Here is a 25,342-nt window from a genome sequence, read left to right as displayed (position 1 = left end):
GGCATTTCTTTCTACTATTTATTAATGCAATATATTGCATTTTAGTTTTGATCACTAATATTCAAGCTGACATGATCATCTTTAACTTCTTCCAAAGTAACACATCTCCCCTAATCCATTTACTTGTTTTTCAGTGAAAACTGAATTTAAAGTCAGAATGAATTATTCATTAATCATTTCCATTTATCCTGTTTCCTGATGTAGCCTTCTCAGCTGGCTATACCATGGAACCAAGGCACACTTTTTCCCATTTGTTGCCCTTGTTGTAAAAAGCTTTACTTTCCTGTTCTTAATTTAAAAAAGCAGATGAGTCAAATCTTTAATATTCTTTTGTCTAAGGCAAAATAAACTTAAGGGTTTCTTTTTGAGTATCTCTTACTCATTTTACTCCCTTGGTAAATAATTATTTCCTATTTTTTTTAAAGTCCTTGCTGTCTAGTTTGAATAAACTGGAAGACAGAAAATTTAGGCAAGTTTGTTGTGAGCATCATATAAAGGTTTCAACCCTGGAGAAAGCATTTGTTGAGGATATATATAAGGTCCCCTTTCTTCAGCACCTTTAAGCCTGGAGATAAACAGAAACTCTTTTCTTGTGTATTTTCTTCCAGTCATGTGTGTGTGCTTAGTCTCTCAGTCGTGTCCAACTCTTTGTGACACTATGGACTGTAGCCTGCCAGGCTCCTCTGTCCATGAGGTTCTCCAGGCAAGAATAGTGGAATGGGTTGCCATTTCCTCCTCTAGGGGATCTTCCCAACTAGGGATCAAACTCAGGTCTCCTGCATTGCAGGTGGATTCTTTACAGTCTGAGCCACCAGGAAAGCCCTCCTCCAATCATGGAAAGATAAAATTGTCAAGGTGATGAGGGACCTTATAAAGAAGTGTCAGCCAGACAACTCCCTGGTCCTTGTGTTAGCTTATGGTGAACGGTGTTGGATTCGTGATCTGAAGAAGAAGGTTTAACTTCAGGACCAGGGACCAGGCTTGATCACTCAAGAGCTTTTGTATAGCAGAGTTTTATTAAAATGACAAGGGACAGAGAAAGCTTCTGACATAGACAGCATAAGGGGGACGGAGAACCCCCCCCTTGCTAGTGTTAGCAAGCAGTTTTATATATGTTAGAAAGCCATTAATCAGATAAGAGAGACACCTCAAGGCTGACAGAGTTTCACCAGGCCCCTCTTCCACAATGTGCATTTTTAAAAAATTTAATTTATTTATTTTAATTGGAGGCTAATTACTTTACAATATTGTAGTGTTTTTTGCCATATGTTGACGTGAATCCACCATGGGTGTACATCTGTTCCCCATCCTGAACCCCCCTCGCACCTCCCTCCCCATCCCATCCCTCTGGGTCATCCCAGTGCACCAGCCCTGAGCACCCTGCCTCATGCATCAAACCTGGACTGGCGACCTGTTTCACATATGGTAATATACATGTTTCAATGCTATTCTCTCAAATCATCACACCCTCACCTTCTCCCACAGAGTCCAACAGTCTGTTCTTTACATCTGTGTCTCTTTCGCTGTCTTGGCATATAGGGTCATCGTTACCATCTTTCTAAATTCCATATATATGCATTAATACACTGTATTGGTGTTTTTTTTCTAACTTAACTTCACTCTGTATAATAGGCTACAGTTTCATCCACCTCATTAGAACTGATTCAAATGCATTCTTTTTAATATCTGAGTAATATTTCATTGAGTGTATGTACCACAGCTTTCTTATCCATTCATCTGCCAGTGGACATCTAGGTTGCGTCCTTGTCCTAGCTATTGTAAACAGTGCTGCGATGAACATTGGGGTACACGTGTCTCTTTCAATTCTGGACAATATGCATTTTTGAGATAGGATGGCACGAGATGTGTCATCCCCCCGGCCATAAAACAATTGATATGAGTACTGGTTTGTTGAGCTATTATTAGCCCAAGGTTTGAGAAAAGAAAAAAGTTAGTCTCAGGTGGAACCATTTCCAAGAAAGGCAAATTCCAAAGCAAATACATAGTTTCATTAACATAGCTTAAGAAAAACATTTCCATAGAGAAACCACCTTTTAATTTTGTATGGAGAAGGAAAAAAAAATCTGACACTAGTTGTTTATTTCCTCCTGCTGCTTAAGGGAGAGATAAAAAATGTCTGACACTAGCAGCCTATTTCCTCCGTTTGGAGACCCCTGGCCTTCCTGCCTGTTACTCTCTCACTTGGATTCTCTCGGTGACATCCCACGAGATAGATGAGGATTCTCTGTGGGGCTTATTCATTGGCTGTTGCTGGGACAAGGTGCTCACTTAGACATGAGGCAAGACATTTCTGTTGTAACCTGAATTGTGCAAAGATCCATGGCTCCTTTTATTAAATTGGATTCTTTCCCTCTGGTTTGACTTCTACTTTCTTAGGTCCATGCACAAAAAAATAATATTTCCTCTTTTAGAGTTTGAAGGTAACTGATATTACTCAAAGATTCTTGCCTGTGTTTTCCTGTGCTGTGTCTCCTGAAGATCCTGTTTCTTAGATGATATGACTTTTAACCCCTTGGTAAGATGGAGTAATTTCCGTTGGAAAAATCTCCAGTTTTTCTGTCCTGAGTGGTACCCAGAATTGAAAGTGTTGGTTTCTCCATGTTGAGAGAACTCAGAATGATATTATCAGAACTTCTCTGGTGGTCTAGTGGTTGGGAGTCCTTCCGCCTGCCAGTACAGGGGACACGGGTTTGATCCCTGGTCTGGAAAAATCCTACATGCCATGGAGCAGCTAAGCCTGGACCACAGTTACTGAGCCTGCATGCCGAGAGCCCACCTTCCACAACAAGAGAAGCCCCCACAATGAGAAGCCTGTGCACCACAGCAAAGAACAGCCCCCACTTGCCACAACCAGAGAAAGCCCACGTGCAGCAACAAAGGCCCAGAGCAGCCAAAATGAAGTATACATAAATAAAAAATTGTAAAAAGCGATATTATCACCCCACCACCCCTTCCAAGATGGTGTTAGCCTTTTTCATAGATCAGACATCACACTATTAATCAGGTGATTTTACTTGACAGTGAAGCCAGTGTGAGCATCTCAGTGGATACTTATTTTTATTTTTCTTGCCCTGGCTCTCTGCTGCATTCAGGTGCTCATTTGTGATTTCCCCTTCCTTCTATATCCAGTTGAAGACTTTGTAGATCAGAACTCCTATGGGCAAAATGCATGGCTCCCCAGTCTCATGAGCTATACCCCATTCCTAGAAAGGTGGGGTGTTTTAGGATTCTGTAATTCAGAAATCTGCCTCTCATGCATATTGATAACACTGTGACAATGATATCCAACAGAATCAGATGTCTCTTTGAGTTCTCTTCCCCGTATGTATTTAATTATACTATATTTAAAAAAAATTTTGGGAATGAAAAATGGGAGTTTTGGAAAGATTAATTCCTTGGGTAGAAACCCAATAATGTCTAGACCATCTAAGTTTATTGGAGAGACTGTATTCACTTATTTATGCCACAAATATTCATTCAGTTGCTACTTCTTTGATGCTGAACAAGTATCTTAAGTGTCCAGTGGATCATCTACATAGTAGGAACCATACTGTCTTCATTTTAGGACTCAATGTCTGATAAGTTCTATCATGTTATGGGAGGATTTTGGATGAAATCATTTTCACATTATAGCAAAGTAATGACATCATTGAAAACTTGTCTCTCTCCAGGTTTCCTCTTCCAATAAAATGAGTGAAATTCAATCACTTATATTCTCATTGCTACTTACTTGGTGATATTTCAATAAACAGTTCTTTTTGCTATTGATGATGTTTGGGGGATGGGCAGGGTTTTTTTTTTTAATTTTTAATTGCTTTTGCCTTATAAATATCTTTCCTTTCTAATGGCTCTCCAACCACACTCGTAGCAAGTATTCAGGGACAACCCTACTTGTTTCTCATTTTAGTGACATGAGCTTAACGTCATGGACCGTCACTGAAGTCTGAAGCTTGTATACACCCTTAATAGTGGTAGGCGGCCACCTCTGTAGTGCCAGTTCCTCTGCTGCTGATGAGCCTACGTATAGTAATAAATAACTTTAATCCACATGTTATTTTGGAGGTTTCAAAAGACATCCACTTGCTTCCTCTCATTTGCTGTTCACAGTGGATAAGGCCATGGTTTTTCTCCATTTTGCTAACATGGAAACTACAGCCCCCAAAGCATACAGCTTACAGTGGGACCAGAACACAAGCAGACCCCTGAGGCTCTTTCCAGTATTTCATGAAGATGTCTCTTCTCTGCATCTAAAGAAGTTTTGAGGTTCTCCGGGGGGCGACTTTATATTTTAAAAGTGAATAGTGGTTTTTCTTTTCCACAGGCATGTAGTGATGGAAGCACATCCTTTCTAAATGTCAAACAACAGAAGAATGGTTAAGTAAATTATGACAGATCTACACACTGGGATCCTATGTGGCTATTAAAATTAATGTTTGCAGAGAATATGTACTGATACAGGGGACTGCTCCTGGCCGCGTCGGTGTGGGGTACTAAACAGCAAGCTCTCGATTTTGTTTCAAAATTATACATAACAAAAACTGTGGATCTAAATATATCAAAATATTAGCAGAATTTCTGGATAGTAGGATTATGGTTTACTTTTATTTTCTTTTTATATACATCTCTGATTTTTTCAGTTTTTTCTTCAATGAACACATGTAATCAAAAAACATACATGTTGTCTTAATTATACTCCACAGATTTTTAATTTTAGCTAGAGGAATTCTTTGAGTGGTTCTTGTTATATCTCATTTTAAAAATTACATTGGAAATGAATGGGTTAATTTTTATTAGTAGTATATACATTTGAAATGAATAATGAATTATTAGTGTATATGTATGTGTGTGTGTATTTTTAACAATTTTAATTGGAGAACGATTGCTTAACGATGTTGTGTTGGTTTCTGCTGTACAACATGAGCCATCCATAAGTATACCTATAAGTATACCCCCCCATCCCACCCAGTGTATATATTTTAAGTTGGTCGTTGTAATGCATTTGCTGACCTATTATTTCCTGACAGTGAGTCCTTTTCCCATAATTCATTAATTCAATCAAACATCATTTTGAGGGCTTTCTAGATGTACTAGCCTGAAGATACCTTGGATGAAGGCTGTTCAGGCTCTGCTCTCAAGAAGTACCAGTCTGGTTGGAGAGACAGTAATCACAGTGTAGAATGAGCCGTGAGAGGGCTACGCTGGTACTTAGGGACTGCAAAGGAAGGATGCTAAATTCCTGGGTGCTGGAGGAGGTCAGGGAGCCCTCCTGGAAGAGATGCCTTTTGAGCTGAAAGCAGCTGTTCTCTTTTGGATGACCAATCTCAGATTAGAAATAATGACAACATAAGTAAATCTTCTTAAGCTGTGTAGGCAATTGTGGCTGGAGTTCTTTTTAATCACCAGCATCCCCCTTTCTTTCTGTTTATGTGAGTTTGCTAAAGGTTAGTAGCAATACCAAAGCATAATAGTTTTCCTTTGCAGTGATCACAATGATGTGCTGTTATAGTATTTCCTAGTATTATACATATCCTTTTATGAGTGACCTAAATAATGACTTGATCGCTTGTGTTCATTCCCATTTCATTCCTCAGCCTCTTCCTACTTGGCTGAGAAAGGCAGAGAGAGGTTTTTGTTCCTGTTTTATAAGGATAAATGGAGTCATAGAATGATCAACTGACTTCTCCAAATTATAAGGTGGGTAGGTAATGGAACTGGAAAGAGAAACCAGAGTTTCTTTGTTCAGAGCTCTGACTTTAAAAATATTTCCCCTTGTAAGTAGGATAGGTTGTTTGCCAAAAATGCATTCACCTTTTAAATCTTTACTGAAAGTAATGAGCTTAAAATAAAGTCTCATGAAGGTAATCGTATTGTTACAGCTTAGAACAGAAGTTAAGGCTATTTGAGTAGATTAAAATGAGTCCTGAGTGAGGCTTAATATTTGGCCTATTTAATTAATTTGTTCAGCAATGGATTTTAATTTTCTTTGAAAAAAAGAATAATTGAAACATTCTCAGACCCTTTTGAGAACATTATGGGATCCGTTGTGATTAATTTTAAAAATGTTAACTAAGAAGGACAGACTGAAAAATGGGATCAGGATGGACAATATCTATATTTCGTGATACTGGATGATTATAACTTTATTATCGGAAGGTTTTCTTTTGATCCATTGATGTGAATACAGTGGACCCTTGGACAACACGGGTTTGAACTGTACAGGTCCACTTATCTGTCCACTTATTTTTTTTTATTAAATACATACTATAGGATCTGGGGTGGTTGAATCTACAGATGTGAAATTCTGTACAAGGAGGACTGACTGTAAAGTTATGCTTGAATTTTCTACTGTGTGGTTGGTTGGTGCCGCGCCCCCTCCCCCGCCCTTGTTCAAGGGTAAGCTGTAAAACTGTCTGAATGTTCTTAGTAATTATTTTTACTGTTAAAATAATTGTTGTTGTTCAGTTGCTCAGTCTTGTTAGTACTCTAATAATAAATGAAAGTTAATATGCATATTACACTGTAATATATTACAGATATTCAGAAAATATATGAAGCAACAGTATAAGTGAATATGAAGGGAAATAAACACTTTGAAGTATTTTATCGATTTTTTCTTCTAATTAAAAATATTCATGTATTTTGGATTCATTATGGAATAAAATAAAAAGCTTAAACCATGTACCATATTTTTATTGAAAATAAGTATTTGATTTAAATACAGAAAATGTTGCATTAGCTGGGGTTTTGAGAAATTTAGAATATAGGAATAGTTCTATTACATTTTATACAGAATGACAGTTTTATTTTCCACAATTATAGTGATCTGATTTTTGAATTATTATTTCAAAATCTTTAATTTTTGGCTCCTATTCTTAACCAACTCTAAGATTTTATCTGTAGTGCATCTTTTATATTGCCATCAAGCACTGTTTATCAGGATGCCATTTGGACTTTTTTTCTAGGAAAAATGAAAACAGAAAACAACCTCATCACAATCCTACAGAGTTCAAAAAAGATATAAGTGCGTGCTCAGTTATGTCTGACTCTGCGATCCCATGGGCTGTAGTCCACCAGGCTCCCCTGTCCATTGAATTTCCCAGGCAAGAATAGTGGAGTGAGTTGCTTTTTCCTCCTCCAGGGTGTCTTCCTAACTCAGGGATTGAACCTGAGTCTCCTGCACTGACGGGCAGATTCTTTACAACTGTGCCACGAAATACAGAAACCCATATTTGTCTGGGGATCTAGAATTTGTGTCTTAACTAAACTGGGTGAGGATGGAGTGACATTTTGCAGTACTGCCTTCCTGTATTTCACCCTGAGGTTCTGCATTGCTGAGACTGGGGAAAATGGAGGATGATCCTGCAGCCACATCATAACTGCCAGTACCCATGGGCAAGTTATTTCACCTTTAATTAGTGATGTGTGAACAGAATAATATGATAGGCATGAAAATAGATCCAAAATAAAAGTGTAGATAACTGTTGTTGAAGTATGCAGGAAGGCTGATAAAACCTATTGGATTATGTATCAAAAATTGGGAAAACTCTCCCAACTGGCTGCAGTTGGGTAAAATTTTGAGTGTAAGGGGTGACGAGATAATAGAATGATGATGGAGCACACGTAGATGAGATTAAAACTGGAGAGCTTCATATTTGGGTTGCCGAGGGAGAACAATCTGTATACCATGGATCAGTTAGGATAGTACTGATTTTTTTTTAAATTTGTGTGTTTATTTTACTTTGGCTTTACTGGGTCTTCATTGCTGTGCAAGGGCTTTCTTAGTTGTGGTGAGAAGGGCCTGCTCTCTCACTGTGGTGCCTTCTCTTGTTGCGGAGCTCAGGTGCTAGAGTGCATGGGCTCAGTAGTTACAGCGCGTGGGTTTAGTTGCCCCTTGGCATGTGGAATCTTCCTGGGCCAGGGATCAAACCCAAGTCCCCTGTATTGGCAGGTGGATTCTCAATCACTGGACCTCCAGGGAAGCCCAGTACTGATTTTTTAAGATCTGGTGTTCACAGATTTCTCAACATGATTATCCTAGGCAGAAGAGGGTATCTGTGAGTGTGTGTGTGTCTGTGTGTGTCTCCTCATTGTGAATAAATTAGAGTTATCCTGATCGGGATTCAGGTGGTCATGAAATAGATTGTACTTCCTTAAATGTAGACTTGTACTAATTTTGATCTGCTTCATTTCTGTGGTATTGGAGAGTGAATTCTAGTGCCAAACTCCCTGAGTTTGAAGCCTAGTCATGCCATTTCCTCATGGACCCTATCAAAGTTACTTAATTGTTCCTCAGTTTTCCACTCTGTAAAATGGGGATATATGGGTACCAATCTTACAGACTGTGGTGGAGAGTCAGTAGGTCAGTTAAGGCATGTAAATCATTTAGAATGATTCCTGGAATTCAAGAAATGATAAGCATTAGTAGTTATGGTTGTGGTATTGTATTCATCATGTAACTTATCAAAGCACTTTATGATTTGCATTTTTTAAATGGGAACTTAGGTAATTTTCCTAGGTCCACAGTCCAGTAAACACTGGACATCTGGGCTAGTATCTCTAGCATCAAATTCCAATCCTGCTCAAGTGGGGCTTTTTCCCATAGCAGGGACTGGATTCTCGCCCACAAACAAATTTGTCTGGAAAGTTGTAACTTAGAGATCAAGGGGAATTTGCCCCCATACTCCAGCTATAAGGGATCAAATCCTACTCTAACTCACGTCTGTTTCTGTATCCTCAGGAATGAGGGGAGATTCTTACTTCATTGGGATGAGGAGCCTGGGGCAGCAGGGCCACATCCCGGAAGATGGAGGACTCTTCTTGCTCTGCTGCATAGACAGAGACTGGGCTGTGACTCAGTGTTTCACGGAGGAGGCCTTTCAAGCCATCACGGACTTCACCGACCTCCCCAACTCACTCTTTGCATGCAACGTCCACCAGTCAGTGTTTGAAGGGGAAGAAAGCAAGGTAAGAAGACCTTCTGCTCCTGAAACTGAAGGAGATGCAACATCAGCCCTCAGCACTTCTGTTGCTTCTTTGTGGTTGAGGTTTGGAAGTTTTTGAAAATGTTTACTTGGGGCGCCTCTCGGCATGCATAGCAAGAGCAGAAAAGCCTGTTCCGTTATCAGTTGACATGGAAGGTATGCATGACAAGATTATATGAGAGATTCCATTGAATCAGATCTCATTGCCTGCAACTCAGAGGTCTGTCCAATAGCAAAAGAAAAATGGCTTTAGAAATAGTGATTGCAGGAGATACACCCTTGGTTTAGGAAGCAGATGTTGTAAAAAAAAGTTTTATTTTCCCATATTATTCTTCCCCAAACTTAATTTGCCTTTCCCCAAACAGCACAAGCCCTCTTTCACCCCAACTCTTCCTGCAGTTTGATGACTGACCTAAACATGGCTTCTAAAATTGGGCCCCAGGTCTTGCAGCATTTATTAGAAAGGTAAATTGGTTGGCCATCTGAGTCTTGCTTTGCTTGCTGATACCACAGTAGGTAGAATTGTTTTGGGTGTGTTGTAAGAATTTTCTTGAAAATGTTTAACCCCTTGATTTGAAATAATTAGGGAATGAGGTTGTCTATGAACAAGCATTTTCTAGAAAATGAGGCTTCTGTTTTAAGAGCAAACTTGATTCAGTGGAGGTATTCTTGGGAGTCAGGGTAAATATTCCTTTCAGAAGTCTTTGTAAAGTTCACTTCAGTTTTCTCTGACCTTTTAAGAGAGTCTGAATGGATCAAACCTTACCTTGTGAATGTGGTTTTCTAGTTGTAAATATCCACTTTTAGGCTATGTTGTAAATCATGGCCAATATTTTGAGGGGGAGGAAAGGGTCTTTTTTTTCTGAACTAAAGTATGGTTCTGCGTGAGATTAAGGGTAGGATTTATGATTGCTGTTTCATAAACTTGAGCTGTTTTTGCCAAATGCTGAAGTCCAATCTCTGTTGCCTGAACACGGTTACTGGAAGTTTTTGTTCTGGATTTTATTGGTTTTGTAAGCAATCCTGATAGCTCAGAGAATTAGGAATTATTTCAAGCCATATAAAGATAGTTTTATAATGATATTATTTTATAGTTGAGTAGTTGAAATGATGAGCTAAAAACACCCTGAAGTCCAAGGAATTATATGTGGTTAGAACATCCAGAGCTATGATCACCAGACTATTTGAAGTAAGAAAATGGCATATATCCTCTTTGAAAGAAACTACAAATTTTGCTTTTGGCTTATAACCAGGTTATAACACAGATCATAGTTTATTCAGAGCAGGTCATCGCCCTCTGAAATCTACCTGACATTAACTATGAAACAAAGGTCTGTATTTTCTTGTTCCATCATCTATTTAAGTATCAACAATCAGAAGGATCTTCCTTAGAGGTTTAATGAGGGTTTTGACTCTTTCCTGATAAAATACTTCTCGGTTGAAACAAAAAGATTTAGGAAAGAGCCAATCTCATTCAAGTGTTCAAGAATGGCCAATCAGCCGAACCAAAATTGGTTACATAGAAAGACGGAGACTTGGGGAGAGTTCACGGGAATCTGCCCACATCTGTTTTGATATTCTGATCTGTGATTGAATAATGGATTACTAAATATTCTCATTTAATTTGTATATGAAGTTGGTACACCACAGTTTAACAAATAGGATTGGGCTTTAAAATGACCTTGCTAAAATATTGAGGTGAAATCAATATGATATAGTTCCATGGAATAAGTTTCAAATGACCTAGCTCAATATAGCTAAGGAGATGAATTTTCTGATTGGCCAGTGTCTACTTAATTAAACTTATTAAATGAGACAGGAAGTCTTCCACTTTGGTGCAGTTTTTATAGCTCCTATTCATGGAGAGTCTCTGCGACGTCAAATAATCTGATCCAGATTCAGTTTTTATGTAATTATATGATCAGAGTTTAGGGTGACAAAGGAAGATAATCAGATACCAAATAAATGGATAATAGAGGCATGATCACTGCGACTGCAGGAAAATAAAATGTTTGAGGAGCCTCACGCCTCCCAATTGTACTGCCACATGTTTTCCTTCTCATTCTAGACTTTTCTGTTCTTCTCTTTACCTCCACTTTTTCACCCACTATCTTGATAAAACTCCCTTGTCCTGTACATCATTCTTTCAGAATATCCTTCCCACCATGTTCAAAGTTCATGAATCTGAGCCAGGAATTCTAATGATGGTAATCTTTTCCAAAGGGTGGACACTGGGGGCTCTATTAGTGGAGATAATTTTAGGTAGAGGGAAAAAAATCAAGAATGCTTTCTAGCACTTGTATCTGCCTGTGGGTAAGGCTGGCCATGGGGATTATCTAAATTATTTTGCTTTGGGAAAATGCCTTCAGGAGCCTGCAATTATCAGAGAGCTAAGACATCAGAGATGATGCTTGGTTTTCATCTCAAGAGATCCAAGTAGGTAGGTGTTAACTTGTTTTGGTGAAGTTCTTTCTTTTTTGGCAAGCCTACTTTTTTAAAAGGACATTTTTTTTAATGTGGACCATTTTTTAGAAGTCTTTTTTGAATTTGCTACAATATTGCTTCTGTTTTGTGTTTTGGTTTCTGGCCAAGAGGCATGTGGGGGTCTTAGCTCCCTGACCAGGGATCGAACCTACATCCTCTGCACTGAAAGGCGAAATCTTAACCACTGGACCACCAGGGAAGTCCCAGCATATCTACTTTTGATTCATTGTTTCTTGATTCATATCAAGAAAACAAGTTTAGCTTGTTTGCTGCAATTATTATAAAGCATACATTTTAATTTCCTTAGCTTGGTGGGAATTAAGGTTCTTGCTTTCTGACTATTATGATTAAGTCTTGGCAGTAATTTCTATTTTCCCATTTGTCAGAGACACTTTTCCTAAGCCTTTTTCCTTTTTGGGATAGTTTGGAAAGTACTGACTTGTCCTGCTCTTAATATAGGTAACACCGTAGGAGATGATCTTCTGGTTATGTTGTTTCTGTTTATCAGCGTGATACATATTCTGATATGCTCATTTCTGCCAACCTATTTAAATCCTAAGTTCTGACATCTACAGAACATTTTTCTTTTCAAACAACTTCATGAGGCCATGATGTTGACTCCAATTTTCTGTTAGGCAGAATTCTGTGAGATTGTATTTTGATTTGCTGCTTCTGCGAGAAGCGAGCAGTATCATACCTCAGTGTGTTTCGTTGTGGTCCAGATGGTTGGGATTTGTTTATATAACACAAAGGAGAACCAGAGCTGGAGGAAATTGGCATCTGAAACCAATAAATGCAGATTGCTGTTTGCATGCTACAGCTTGCAGCATAAATATTTTTGTATCAAACACATTTAGAACTGGGATCGTCACAGCAGGCAATACCTAAGTTATCAGGAGTCGTTAACCTTTGGCATTTTCCCCTGGCTTGCCTTTCTGGATCCAACTGGGCTGCACTAGTCATCTTAAGGCAGATGAGGCTGGAGGGGCACCCTGCAGGCTGCTCTGTGTCTGTGCTCAAGATAGATAAGGCTCTGCTCCATGGGACATTGGCACTCGTTGGTAGCTAAAGGGGAACAGTGCACCAACCACCATAAAATTCTTAGCCAGATTCAGTTTATTAAGGAGAAGCCTGAAAGGTGAGTTGTTATTGGCCTCCAAAAATTTTGAATTCATTTAGTTCAGTGACAACAATAATAATAGTAAGAGTAGGAAACCTTACATAGCATGAAGCAAGGGGCTCAGAAGAATACCGAGCCCCTAGCTTTCTAGGCATTAAGCCTGTTAATCACCATGACCACCCTACGAGGGTGGTGTCTTTCTGCCTTTCCACCTCCTAGGCACGTGGTGGGGTTGTGTTCCGTGTACCACTCTAGCTAGTTCTACCCAGTGCATAGGCAGAACTGATCTGTGCCACTTCCGCGTGAGGCCTTTAATCACCAGTGTTTGAAGAATGTTCTTTTCACTCCGCTCAGGTAGTTGGCATTGTGCCAGGCGTGCCTTTTCAGGCAGTCTGGTTTGTGGACTGAGGACAAGGATGACCCAGGGCAGGGTCCTGGGTGCCCTGTGATAGACATACAGAGTGACAGCATCAACAAGAAAAACCTCTGTTGCTTGAAGCCACTGAGATTTGGGGGTTTGTTGTTAGCATATAGCTGAGTCCACCTAGGTTGATACTGCGAATATGATTATCCTCATTTTTCAGATGAGGGCCCTGAAGCCCAGAGAGGTTGCCCGTGATTTCACAGCTGGAGTGGCAGAGCAAGAATTCAAACCTACAGAGTCTGTGCTGTTAAACATTATGTGACACTGCTTCTTCATACACAAATATTTCTTGAAAACAGGTACGATGCTTGGCTTTGGGGACGCAGTGGTGCACAAGACTGCATAGACCCATTGAACTTCAAGTCTACCAAAGAAGACAATTCAAATAAGAAAACAAGCATGATCAATCTAGTGATGCTAAAGTCAAAAGAGCATTTCATACGTATTTTCAACTGTACTCACTGTATGCACACGCACACAAGATTTTCTTGTTTTCGTTTTGTTTTGCTTCTTAAATAAACGGGCATTTCTGCCAACCACTTAAAGACGATATCCTACCATAAAGGGCATAAGATCAGAGGCCTGGTGCTATAGCTGTTAGGCTTCTTGCTTCTCATAAATGGAGCATCTCGGTGCCTTGAGGGTGGCTGGAGTGATTCTAGGTTCAAAGATGTATATCTTTCATTCAACATCACCACTAATAGAATACACCAGCTCCTTCTAGAGCTCAACTGAGGATGCAGTGACCTAGTCAACCCTGGCAGTGCTGTGAGGTTACCCTCAAGGACTTTGGAAGGTAAATCTGTTCATTTGCAATTTTTATTTGATTCCCCGCATAAGATTTGCCTTTAGTCTGTAAGGAGATGTAAGTGTTCCCATTGTACTTTACAGCTACAGGCTCACGATCTCTTTATCTGCTGTACCCAAATTTGAAAAGCTCTGGAAATTGAGACTTCATAACCCATTTTAAGATGAAATCTCACTTGACCTAAATCATTCAGAATCTAACCAGGACTGATGAGAAGCTTCTTCTAGTATGAATATTCATCCATCTCTTTGCAAAAATATTCCTGTCTTTAACCAACAGGGACTGCCCCACACTTGATGGATCATTACGTAATATGAGGCATGCATGCCACATTGTGTTCTAAATCCCTTAATTCTGAATTTCAAACATAGCAGGTCCTAAGAATTTCAGAGAGTGAGTTGTGGACCTGTAAAGTATATAAAAATGCACCCACAGCCCATGTTCACCAAGAAGAATGAATGTATCACTGAAATCTGGACTGTCATAAACAAAGACAATTAAATATTTTTCCCCATAATGAGATGCTTGTGTTGATTAAAGATAAAGGGCATACTGAAGACAGAATGGGCTTATTCAGTTTGCACGCCTGTGCGCTAAGTCGCTTCAGTCGTGTCTGACTCTTTGTGACTTCATGGACTATAGCCCGCCAGGCTCCTCTGTCCATTGGGTTCTCCAGGCAAGAATACTGGAGTACGTTGCCATGCCTTCCTTCAGGGGATCTTCCCCACCCAGGGATTGAACTTATGTCTCTTATGTCTCCTGCGGGCAGGTTCTTTATCACAAGTGCCGCCTGGGAAGCCCTTGTTTAGTTTAATAATAGTAATAATGATAATAGTAATGGCAGCAGCAAACCTTACACAGCTTGGAGCAAGGTGCTGGATACTCTTCAGAGTGTTTTTAGACAGTAAGCCCTTTAATTTCCATGACAACCCTGTGGCGTGGATGCTGCATGGGTGACCTTACTGAGTCAAACTCCGACAGTCTCTGAATCTCCTTCTTTGAGTGTCTGCAGTTGAAAGCTCTGACTTTGACCTGTGGTCACTACTCATCCTGCCCTCATCCTTTTGCCTGGTCCCTGACTCATGATCTGTTCTCGGTCCAGAGAAAAGACTCCTGGTCCATCAGGGAGATAGACATTGTTCCACGCTCATGGTTTTCTTAACTCAGAGGAGCTTCTGTTCTATATGCTGCTCCCACATATTTTGCTTCTCTTCATTTGGATTTTTCCTCTCTATACTGTGAAGTTCTAGAAGGCAGTCAAAATTTGTATTCTTCCTCGTTGCATTTCCATCACCTTGCTAGATCTCAGGCATCATAGGTGCTCAGTCAGTATTGAGTTGGATCTCCACTTCATTGGTGACTAAATGAAGGTACAGAGGGATGAATTAGCCAGGATGGGCTCATTAATTAGAGAAACAGCCAAGAGTTGAGTGAGGCCTCTAAACATTTAAGTCTAGTTCATTATCCACCATGCATTGGGAAACATCAGTTCTAGAAATAAAGTTGGCCATTCATCAGCAGAACGTTTAAGTCAAAACATGTAAGACAAAGAGATCTCAAGTGATTTCATAGCAAGATGCAAATTAAATGTCAGTGCATTGAGTCCATATCACTCTTACAGTCAAGATATGACACATATGAATAAACCTGTTATGTCAGTTTATGGTATTTTAAGTTTTTAGAGGCAACTGACCTATTTAGTGGGCTTCCTAGGTGGCACTAGTCGTAAAGAACCCACCTGCCAATGCAGGAGACACAGGAGACGTGAGTTTGATCCCTGAGTGGGGAATATCCCCCGGAGGAGGGCTTCTTGGAGAATTCTCCAGTATTGCCTGGAGAATCCCATGGACAGAGGAGCCTGGCAGGCTACAGTCCCTAGGTCACAAAGAGTTGGACATGACTGAAATGACTTAGCATGCATGCAGCATGACCTATTTAGTAAGCCAAGAAAGTAAAAAAATCTTAAACATGTTTATTTCCATAATGACTCCTAGAAAAGAAAAGGGAGAAATAAGAGAAAAGGCAGCAAGGGAAAAAGAAATCCAGTGCTTTAGAAGACCTTGGGAAACTTGTTATAGGGATAGTTTAAAGCTGATTGAAAAAACAAAACAAAACAAAAAAAAAACGCTCCTGCTAAGGATATGTAGCAAAGGATGAACAACAGGATAATTTACTATAGTTTGTGTTGCTGAATATAGCTTGAAAGAAATTAAGTGAACTGTTGTGACCTAAGGGTGGGAAAGGGATAACCAAGCATTAATTTTAAATATTAAAGTAGAAAACTGTTATATTCGATACCAGATATTCAAGGAATCCTTAGGAGTCTCACCGTTTCTCTTGTGTCATCCTTGGTGACTTTGACAGATTTGCTTGTTGTTTTCAAGAATGTTTAAATTGTAAAAAGGCAGTGCCTATCATTGTACTCAATACATTGGTTCTGTTTTTTCTCTGGAGGAGGACTGGGAACCATAATTAGTCACTGCTAATCACTTGGGGACACCTGCCAGATGAGAGCCCAGCATGGGCCAGATTTGAAAGCTGTTGCAGGACACTCCCTGGAACCGTAACCTTTCTTAAAGTGACTAAAATATTCCAGAGGCATATTTAGTGGCTTGCTTCCCCACAGCACTGAGTGACCCCCCTGGGGCTCAGGCGCCTAACAAGCCACTCGAAATGCCCCACTTAACAACCTGGAAATAATTGAGGCAGTGGGAAGAATTAGGCCCGATGCACAGAGAGCCGGGAGTATTTGGTTTCTGTGCCAAACACGGGGTGAGCGTGTGTTCCTGATGCCACCCGGGGAAAAACGGCTGCCGTGTTCTGATGAGACTGGGATCCTATTAAACAGGGACTTGGTGCTTTCTCCTCCTTTTGGAAAAATGAAGGTACTTGGAACCCAGTGCGTGTGGTTTTCATCAGAGCTACTGACAGCCTGTTGAGTGACTCTGAGACTTGTTCAATGGGCGGATGCCGTCTCAAGGCACACCGCCTGTGGCCAGGCAGGCGAACTTGTGAAAATGCTCTGTTGATGGGGTCGAAAAAGACCTGAGCAGTTATGGGTGGCTGGGCAGGTGGAGGGCAGGCTGAATTCCATCCTCCTCCACTGTCTTCCTGGACCCGAAGCCCTTGAGAAATGCACAAACAGCTCACCCGTCACAGTGGTGCGTACATGCCAAGTCACTTCAGTCATGTCTGACTCTTTGCGACCCCATGGACTGTAGCCCGCCAGGCTCCTCTGTCCATGGGATTCTCCAGGCAAGAATACTGGAGTGGGTTGCCATGCCCTCCCCTAGGGGATCTTCCCTACCCTGAGATTGAACCCACGTCTCTAACGTCTCCTGCATTGGCAGGTGGGTTCTTTACCATTAGGGCCACCTGGGAAGCCCCCATCACGATGGTCCCAGTCTAATAAGATCATCGTCAATTATTTACAATTTAAGAGAATTTATAGGGGTTTCCCTGGCAGTCCAGTGGTTAAGAATCTGTGCTTCCACTGCAGGGGACACGGGTTTGATCCCTGGTTGGGAAGCTAAGATCCTGCATGCCACACTACACAAAACTCAAAAGGTTCTACAAATTCAAGAGTAACAGTTGCATTCTCTTGCCTCAGAACATTCCTTTTTTAAGAGGTGGTTTTGGAGACGGAGCCCAGGGAAAGGAGGGGGAAGAATAAGATTTATAATTATTTTTCCTTGCACTCACCAGCAAAAGTTGGCCTGGGTTTCACCGGGCCTTTCTTGGCTTTTTTGACTCTGGTCCAAGCTTGGTGGTCATGAAATTCTCAGCCAACTTAGAGATAACCAGAGGAAGTCAGAGAGTTTGGACATGAACTTTAAAACTCTGCTAAGGTATCCTTCACAGCAGGCCAGACATTTAAGCTCAATGGATGAGATCAGTGTGATATATGACTGGATACCAATTCGTGTGACACTTTTTCTATGAGAGTGGGGGTTGTGAAGGTGCTGCTTACACAAGTATTTCATTATTATCTGCTCAATCATACTCCTTTATATAGAATATATAGAACCATAATGTGTAGCTTTTTTTTTAATTTGATCAATTTCTAGTAATATTTTGATAATGTTGTATTTTACTGGGAATGTTGTATTTTAGAGCATAACCATCATTTTAAACATAAAAGCCAGCAACTCTATCAGTGATTTGAAGGGGAGACCCATTGAATTGATACCTGACATAGTTAAGATTTTTCATCAAATGTGTTGAACTATCATATCTTATACTTTGTTCAAAATCTACAGTTTTCCACCAGGTTTGTAGCTATTATGAACCCCAAGCTATTTAGTTTATTATTAATACATAGAGTACACCATGTTATGGATTGCCTAATCCAACTAGATGATTGTTGTCTTTTTTTCTTTTTAAAAAAAGTAAACAAAATTTTTTGTAGCTGTGCTGGGTCTTTGTTGCTGCTTGCACTAGTTGTGGGGCTGTTCTCTGGTTGCGATATGGAGGCTTCTCATCGTGATGGCTTCCCTTGTTGCAGAGCACAGGCTCTAGGGCATGTGTGCTTCAGTAGTTGTGGTGTGTGGACTTGGTAATTGTGGCTCACTGGGGCTTAGTTGCCCCACGGCATGTGGAATCTTCCCGGACCAGGGATTGAACCCGTGTCTTCTGCATTGGCAGGCAGATTCTTAACTGCTGGGCCACCAGGGAAGTCTGATTCTAAGCATCTTGAGGACAGCAGAGCCAGCTCCTCATTTTTCTGCATCCTACACTGTCCAGCTCTGGACCTAACACGGGCGCTGACAGGGAGGCAGGCGGGCCAGTGAGAGGGGAATTGGGTTCAGACGCAGTTGAGTCCAAATCCTGCCTCTTGGGCATCCGACTTACGTGATCTTGACCAGTTTAGCTTCTCTGAGTCTCAGTTCCCTCTTTGATGAGATGGGTTCACTGTACTTTCATTCTTGGTTGGTTATGTGATTAAACAAGGTGACGTGGATTGAGGAGGTGGCTCTAGACTAGATCTTTTTGGTAAACATTAATCTCTTCCTCTCCACCCAGGTAAAGCTGGGACTGCCTCTGCTTCCAGAAAGGAAGAGCTTTTCTAAAAACATGCAAACCTAGATGAAAGAAAGGTTTCATTTACCCACCTCTTCGTAGGGTCCTAATGATGTTTGTTTCGTATCATAGACTCTGTCGAGAAAGTTAATCTCCGTTTTTGCCACAAGAAAGCTGTTTCTGCATTTGTTGTAGGACACATGTGGTTCACTGCTGCCCATATAAGGTCCAGGGGATACGCTTCGTTTAGAATACAATGCCAAGAAAACTCTCTTGACTCTGAGGAACTAGTATTTTTCTCATTAGGGGAATTATGTAACTTATATAATACTTACTTTTATGTAACTTATATAAATCTTAATTTATGTAAGTTACAGAAGTCTTCCCAAGGAGCTCAAAATAAAAATTATTACTCAGGCATAGCCATTCTATTTATTCTTACTGGTCTTGATATTCTTTTTCTCTTGTATTAACCTGTCTGTATGTGTAATGTAAAGCGTTTTTCTGACTTCTGATCAAATTTTATTCATATTTTGCATTCATATGTCTTATGAAACAATCATCTTTCAACATGTAAAGGAGGCTGGTTGGGAGTCACTAAGGTTTATTTTGCAGATACTTGAAATTCCACTATGAACTGAAAAAAAAAGTCACCTAAATTAGTGGATTCTATATTTTCAGAATAACACACACACATTCACTTTTTCTTTTTTTGCTATAACTCACGTTATTTGGGAGGACAGTTTTTAAACATCTTCAAAGGAGAAATGAGACTTGGCTGTCACAATTAACAGCAGCATCTTCTACAGCACATGGGGTCTGTGTGTTTTTATAAAATCACCTGATCACATAACTTTTTAAAGTTTGACTCTTAGAGCTAACTGTTATGCTACTATTAATCTGTGGGAAAATGAAGACGCATAAGCCATTTGAGGATATGTGTATTTAAGGTTGTCCTTATACTAGTCTACTTTTGAATCCTAAAGTCCTAGAGCCAAACTATTTCGTGGGAAGTTGCTTCAGTTTCAAGGCTGGAGATTTTTCTTCTTTCCTTCAAGTAGACTACTTTCCTCCTCAGTATTGTGTTCTCTCCAGTTGCAAAACTTGGAACAGAAGTCCACTTACAATGAATCACTGTGTCAGTGAAGTTCAAGGCATTGCGAGGAGTATAGAAGAGGAAGGAGCTTGGCTCTTCAAATAGCCTCTTTTGAAAATTTCAGAGAAAAGAGAGTCTCAGGGTCAGAAATTTGGCACTGATAACTCGCTTTCATTACATGTTTTCCTGCAGATTGTCTTGCTGTACATATGGGAGGATGTGGCCATGGTGACTGATTTATTTATTTTGCATATATATTTAAAACAATTTTTTTTTTTTTGCTTTTCATTTTGTATTGAGCTATAGCCAGCTGATTAGCAATGTCGTGATAGCTTCAGGTGTACAGCACAGTGACTCCGTCATACATATACACGTATCCATTCTCCCCCAAAGTCCCCTCTCATCCAGGCTGTCACGGAGCATGGAGCAAAGTTCCCTGTCTGTACAGTAGGACCTTGCTGGTTATCCATTTTAAATACAGCAGAGTGTACATGTTGATCCCAAACTCCCTGCCTATCTCTTCTCCCCGTTCTTCCTCCAGGCAACCGTAAGTTCGTTGTCTAAGTCTGTGAGGCTGTTTCTGCTTTGCGTTAATAAATAAGTTCATTTGTTTTATTTCTTTCTGGATTCTGCATGTAAGGCATGGCATGCAACATGTCTCCTTCTCAGTCTAACTCACTTCACTTAGCATGACAGGGCCATGGTGGTTTAGGAAAAAGAGGAGAAAGGGACTCTCCCTTGGGTTTCCCTAGCTGGCCTTTGCCCTGCTGTCTGTCGACAACCCCTGGCTCCGGTGGGGCTGACAGTCATCTCTGAGTTCACGTGTCTGAGCAAGTAAGGTCCCTTTCAAAGGGCTCCATTTTTGGCAGCACTGATAGAACATTCTTTGCAGTGTTTTGAGTAGTGCAAAGCCTTTTAGTCAGGGTGGATTTGAGGTTGTGGAAACAAGTCACTCAGAGCTGTGTACAGTGAGTGACTCAGGTGGGTAACCCACTCGAGTAAAAACATTTTAATCTAAAAAACCACATGTACAAAGCACCGGAATGAGGAATAGCTATAAAATCAGAGGAATGACTCTCTTCTGGAGCTTGGGACTCTTGGGAACTTCAGAAATGCATTACAAAGGCATGGTTGTAAGAAAGTCACCTTTTTGAAAAAGAAATACTCTGATTTTGAAGGCCGTATGACAAAGGAACACGAAGTATATCTTTGGTAACTTTTATATTGATTATATGTTAGAATGATGGTATTTTGGGTATATTCAGTTAAAGTATGTTATTAATCTTAAAAGGAAACAGCTGCACAGGTAAAGCCTAGTGTATTGAATAAGATGCAGAGTTGTTTCCTTATGCCTGTTTATAATGCCCTCAGCCCTGACTCTCAAACCCCTGTCTCTTGCTTTGTGGAACAGAGCAAGCATCACAAAAAGAGACTGGCTCAGTGGTGTAAGGACCATTCTATCTGCCAAGTATCTCCTGCAGTGGCCTGGAGTCTTTTGGAATGTGAAGGCTGTTTTCTGATCAAGAATTCCCTTGTAGGAACTTCTTGGTGGTCCAGTGGTTAAGAATCTGCCTGACAATACAGGGGATGTGGGTTCAATCCCTGGTCTGGAAAGATCGCACATGCCACAGGGCAACTAAGCCCATGCACCACGACTACTGAGCCCACGCTCTAGAGTCTGTGCTCTGCAACAAGAGAAGCCACCACCGTGAGAAGCCTGTGCAGCGCAACTAGAGAGCAGCCCCCACTCATCGCAACCAGAGAAAGCCCACGCAGCGATGAAGACCCGGAGCAGCCCGAAAAGGGTTCCCTAATGAACATAGCCTCAGGAGGTATTAAATTCTAAGATATCCTTAGGGCTTCCCTCGTAGCTCAGTTGGTAAAGAATCTGCCGGCAATGCAGGAGACCCCGGTTTGATTCCTGGGTCAGGAAGATCTGCTGGAGAAGGGAAAGGCTGCCCACTCCAGTATTCTTAGGCTTCCCTTGTGGCTCAGTTGGTAAAAAATCTGCCTGCAAATGCAGGAGACCCCAGTTCGATTCCTGAGTCGGGAAGATCCCCTGGAGAAGGGAAAGGCTGCCCATTCCAGTATTCTGGCCTGAAGAATTCCATGGACTGTATAGTCCAGGGGGTCACAAAGAGTCAGACATGACTGAGCAACTTTAACTTTTCACTTTCAAGAAATCCATAAGATATACCCCACGATATCCTATGATACCTAATCTACAAACCCAGGGCAGGCCGGTGACCCGTGAATATGCTAGCAAAGGGGAAAGTACTGCCTTAAGCAATCCACTCCATCCATCCACTGATTATTTAACAATTATTGAAGACCTACTATGTCCCCAGTATTGCTTGTAGCCTTGGGAGAACAAAGACTGAGACGCAAGCCTCACGTCACCTGATGTTGACTGGGGTCTTGTAATTAGAGGACAAGTTGTCTGGAGTAAGAGGTTGAGGTAGAAGCAGGATGTTATAGGAGTCCCAGAATAGGCCACCTCAGAGGGGAAGAGAAGGCTCCAGAACTTCTGGGGTAAATTTCTGTATTTTGTTTTGAGCTCTGCCTTGCTCCAGCATCTCCACATGGACCCACCGTCTGCCATGGAGCATGCTGGCCACAGTGATTTGAGGACAGTTGTCCTTCAGACCCGCCTCTTGTGTCATCAACACAAGAGGCGTTGTTGTCCTGTCCCGCAGGGCCTGTTTGGACAGGACCATTGATAATTGACCTGGAGAAAGAAATGACAACCCGCTCCAGTGTGCTTGCTGGAGAAATCCCATGGATAGAGGAGCCTGGTGGGCTAACAGTCCATGGGGTCACAAAAGAGTTGGATACGACTTAGTGACTTAACAACAACAACAGTTGATGGGTGAGGGTGGCAGAGGGCAAGAGCTGACTTTGACTTTGGCAGGAGCCTCCTCTTTGCCAAGTTCATCCAGCCCTGGAGACAGGCATGGCTGGATGGCCGCACGGATGGAACATTCTGTGACCCACCTGTCCCCGTTTTCTCCTCCAGTGTGCAAAATATTTGCCTTCCTCCAAAGAACTGTGAGCTTGCTTATTTTAAAACCTGCAACCTGCGAGGACAGAGGGTGTTCTCTGACAACATTACATCATTGAAGCCTCTAGGTGTTGAGTCATCATTATTTTTAGGCAGCTCCATGCTTTTTTTGGTTGTTCTAAGAATAGCCCTTGTGTCTGGACTCTACAGAAAGTCACCTCAATACCGATCCTGTCACCGCTCCAGAGTGGCGATGGAATGCTTTCTGGATTTCCAGATCCAGGGCACACATTTTAGAATTTTGCCTCCCAAACCTTCTGCCCTTTTAGGTATTCTGTAGTCAACGTGATAACTTTGTTGGAGGCTATGACTTGCATTTGGGTCACACCTGTGTCAAACATACTTATTGTTGTAAGACAGCAGCATGAACAACAGAGTAAAAAGCGTTTGCTCCTCAAACACTCCTCCCTGTCCCCAGCTCAGTGTCCATTTGGTTTGTGAAGCCCTTCATTAGTGACTTCACTCAGTATTTCAACATTTCAAGGCCTCTTTCTGCGCCTTCTCTTTTACGGATTAAGTGACTTGAGACCCCTCACAGGCGGGGGACTGCTACTCTTGGCATCTCTGTGGGATCAACTGAAGGAGGCCAAAGTAAATGTTACGCTAGGTCGTTAAACTAAATAAGCATATAAATTGTCAACCATATTGCAACGTGATGACAAGGCAATAAAAATGGACTGAGCCAGCCCAGAAATGGAATTTTGTGGGTCAATATCGAGGCTGGTTTTCTCATTGCTTATTGCAGAGCATATGCTCAGATATGATCAATTTATTTTATGTGGCATTTCGAAGCCCATCAGAGCACTAACAGCTCATGAGCCAAGCCAAGGGCTGTTCTAACTGTAGCATCAAGGGAAGCAGCCGCTTGGAATAAAATGAGGCAGTTGTTTAATATTGTATTCTAGTGTATCTTTTGTCTCTGGAGGGCATGGAAGGGTCATCACATGACCTGGGTCTAAGTGTGACAGAAAGTACCAGTGCACGATACGGGCTGTCTGCCGAGCGCAAGCCGGGAAGACCAGCCTGCGTTTTGAGCTATAGGTGCTTTAACAAAGTTGGATCTGCTTTTATCGTCTCAGACCTCAAACTTCTTCCCCACCCGGGTCATTTTTGTTGTTCAGTCGCTAAGTCGTGTCCTTCTCTTTATAACCCCATGGACTGAAGCACGCCAGGCTTCCCTGTCCTTCACTATCTCCCAGAGTTTGCTCAAACTCATGCCCATTGAATCAGTTCATCCCGTCTCTCTAATTGGGGAAATGGTATATAGTATCATTGTGATTAAGAGAGCAGCCTCTGGCATCTATCAGTCCAGATCCACTTCTGATTCCTGTGTGCCCATGGCAATTTACTTCATCTTTCCAAACAGCAGTATCTTCACCAACAAAACAGCATCAAGTATTTATCTCATAGGTTGCTGTGAGAATGTAGGTGGTATAATCCAGGATGCTTTGAATTGCAGATGCTCGCTGGTAATAATTTCTGCTCGTTGGTCCCATCTTCTGCATTGTGCATCATTTACAACTCATAGTACTCTTTGGATTTCCTTGCCCATGGTTGTTGCCTAACTCATCAAAGAGAAGTCTAGTGGTCAGTCTTGTTGTCTGTTCTTGCTACCCTCAGGAGAGCTTCTAAATCAAGATGGCAGTGGGGAGACCAGATGACCACCTTTTGAAATCTGAACAAATAGTTCATTCACAGGAACCAGCCTGGAGGAAAGCCCATGGACTATCTTTCCTGTATACAGTGTCTTGAACAGCCATACATTTCTATCCTGCACCAATTAATTGCCATTCTTATGTCCTCATCCCCCAAGACTCACTAGAAAGCTTCATTTTCTTTGCTGCTAAATGTAACGTTAAAAAGATTAGATGTAGTCATCTGGAATTTGCATTTATATATGGCAATGAGAAGCATGGTGTGTATTGGGCTTGATGTTACAGTTTAAATAACATCCTTAGATGTTTTCTGAAAAAACAAGTCAGTTTTGTCTCATGATTTTCTCTTCCATTTGGTCTATCTTTGCATTGGTTTCCAGAGAAAACTGGATTGGTCAAGTAGTTGGTGAGCAATTACAGTCATTTCAAATTTTAATTTCAAGAAACTAAAGTATACTGAATACAACATATTTTTTCTCTTGCTGGTGTTTCATCCCTGCTTGGTGCCAATCTTGAGTATGTGTTCATTGCAATTGGGTCCAATTACTTTAGAAAGGATTAACATTTACATTAGAAAGAGAAGGTAAATGAGAACAGAGCCTTTTAAAGTCTGAATATGGTATTTTTTTCATAGTCATTAAGTACATTAAGAGTTTTGCTTGGAAGATTCTTC

General features: G+C 41.1%; 1 protein-coding gene across 1 annotated transcript in view; it reads left to right on the top strand.

Annotated features, from left to right (window-relative positions):
- The window catches only part of RCAN2 (regulator of calcineurin 2), a 281,468-nt gene that overhangs the window by 38,032 nt on the left and 218,094 nt on the right, over positions 1-25,342 (top strand). The window contains exon 2 of the mRNA XM_061398343.1: positions 8,759-8,985. Coding sequence (XP_061254327.1) covers positions 8,761-8,985 — 225 coding nt within the window. The 5' untranslated portion in view covers positions 8,759-8,760. The remainder of the gene's footprint in view (positions 1-8,758; positions 8,986-25,342) is intronic.

The sequence above is a fragment of the Bos javanicus genome, chromosome 23, assembly GCF_032452875.1.
Source record: "Bos javanicus breed banteng chromosome 23, ARS-OSU_banteng_1.0, whole genome shotgun sequence".
Lineage (NCBI taxonomy): Eukaryota > Metazoa > Chordata > Mammalia > Artiodactyla > Bovidae > Bos > Bos javanicus.
This window is presented reverse-complemented; position numbering and strand designations above follow the sequence as displayed.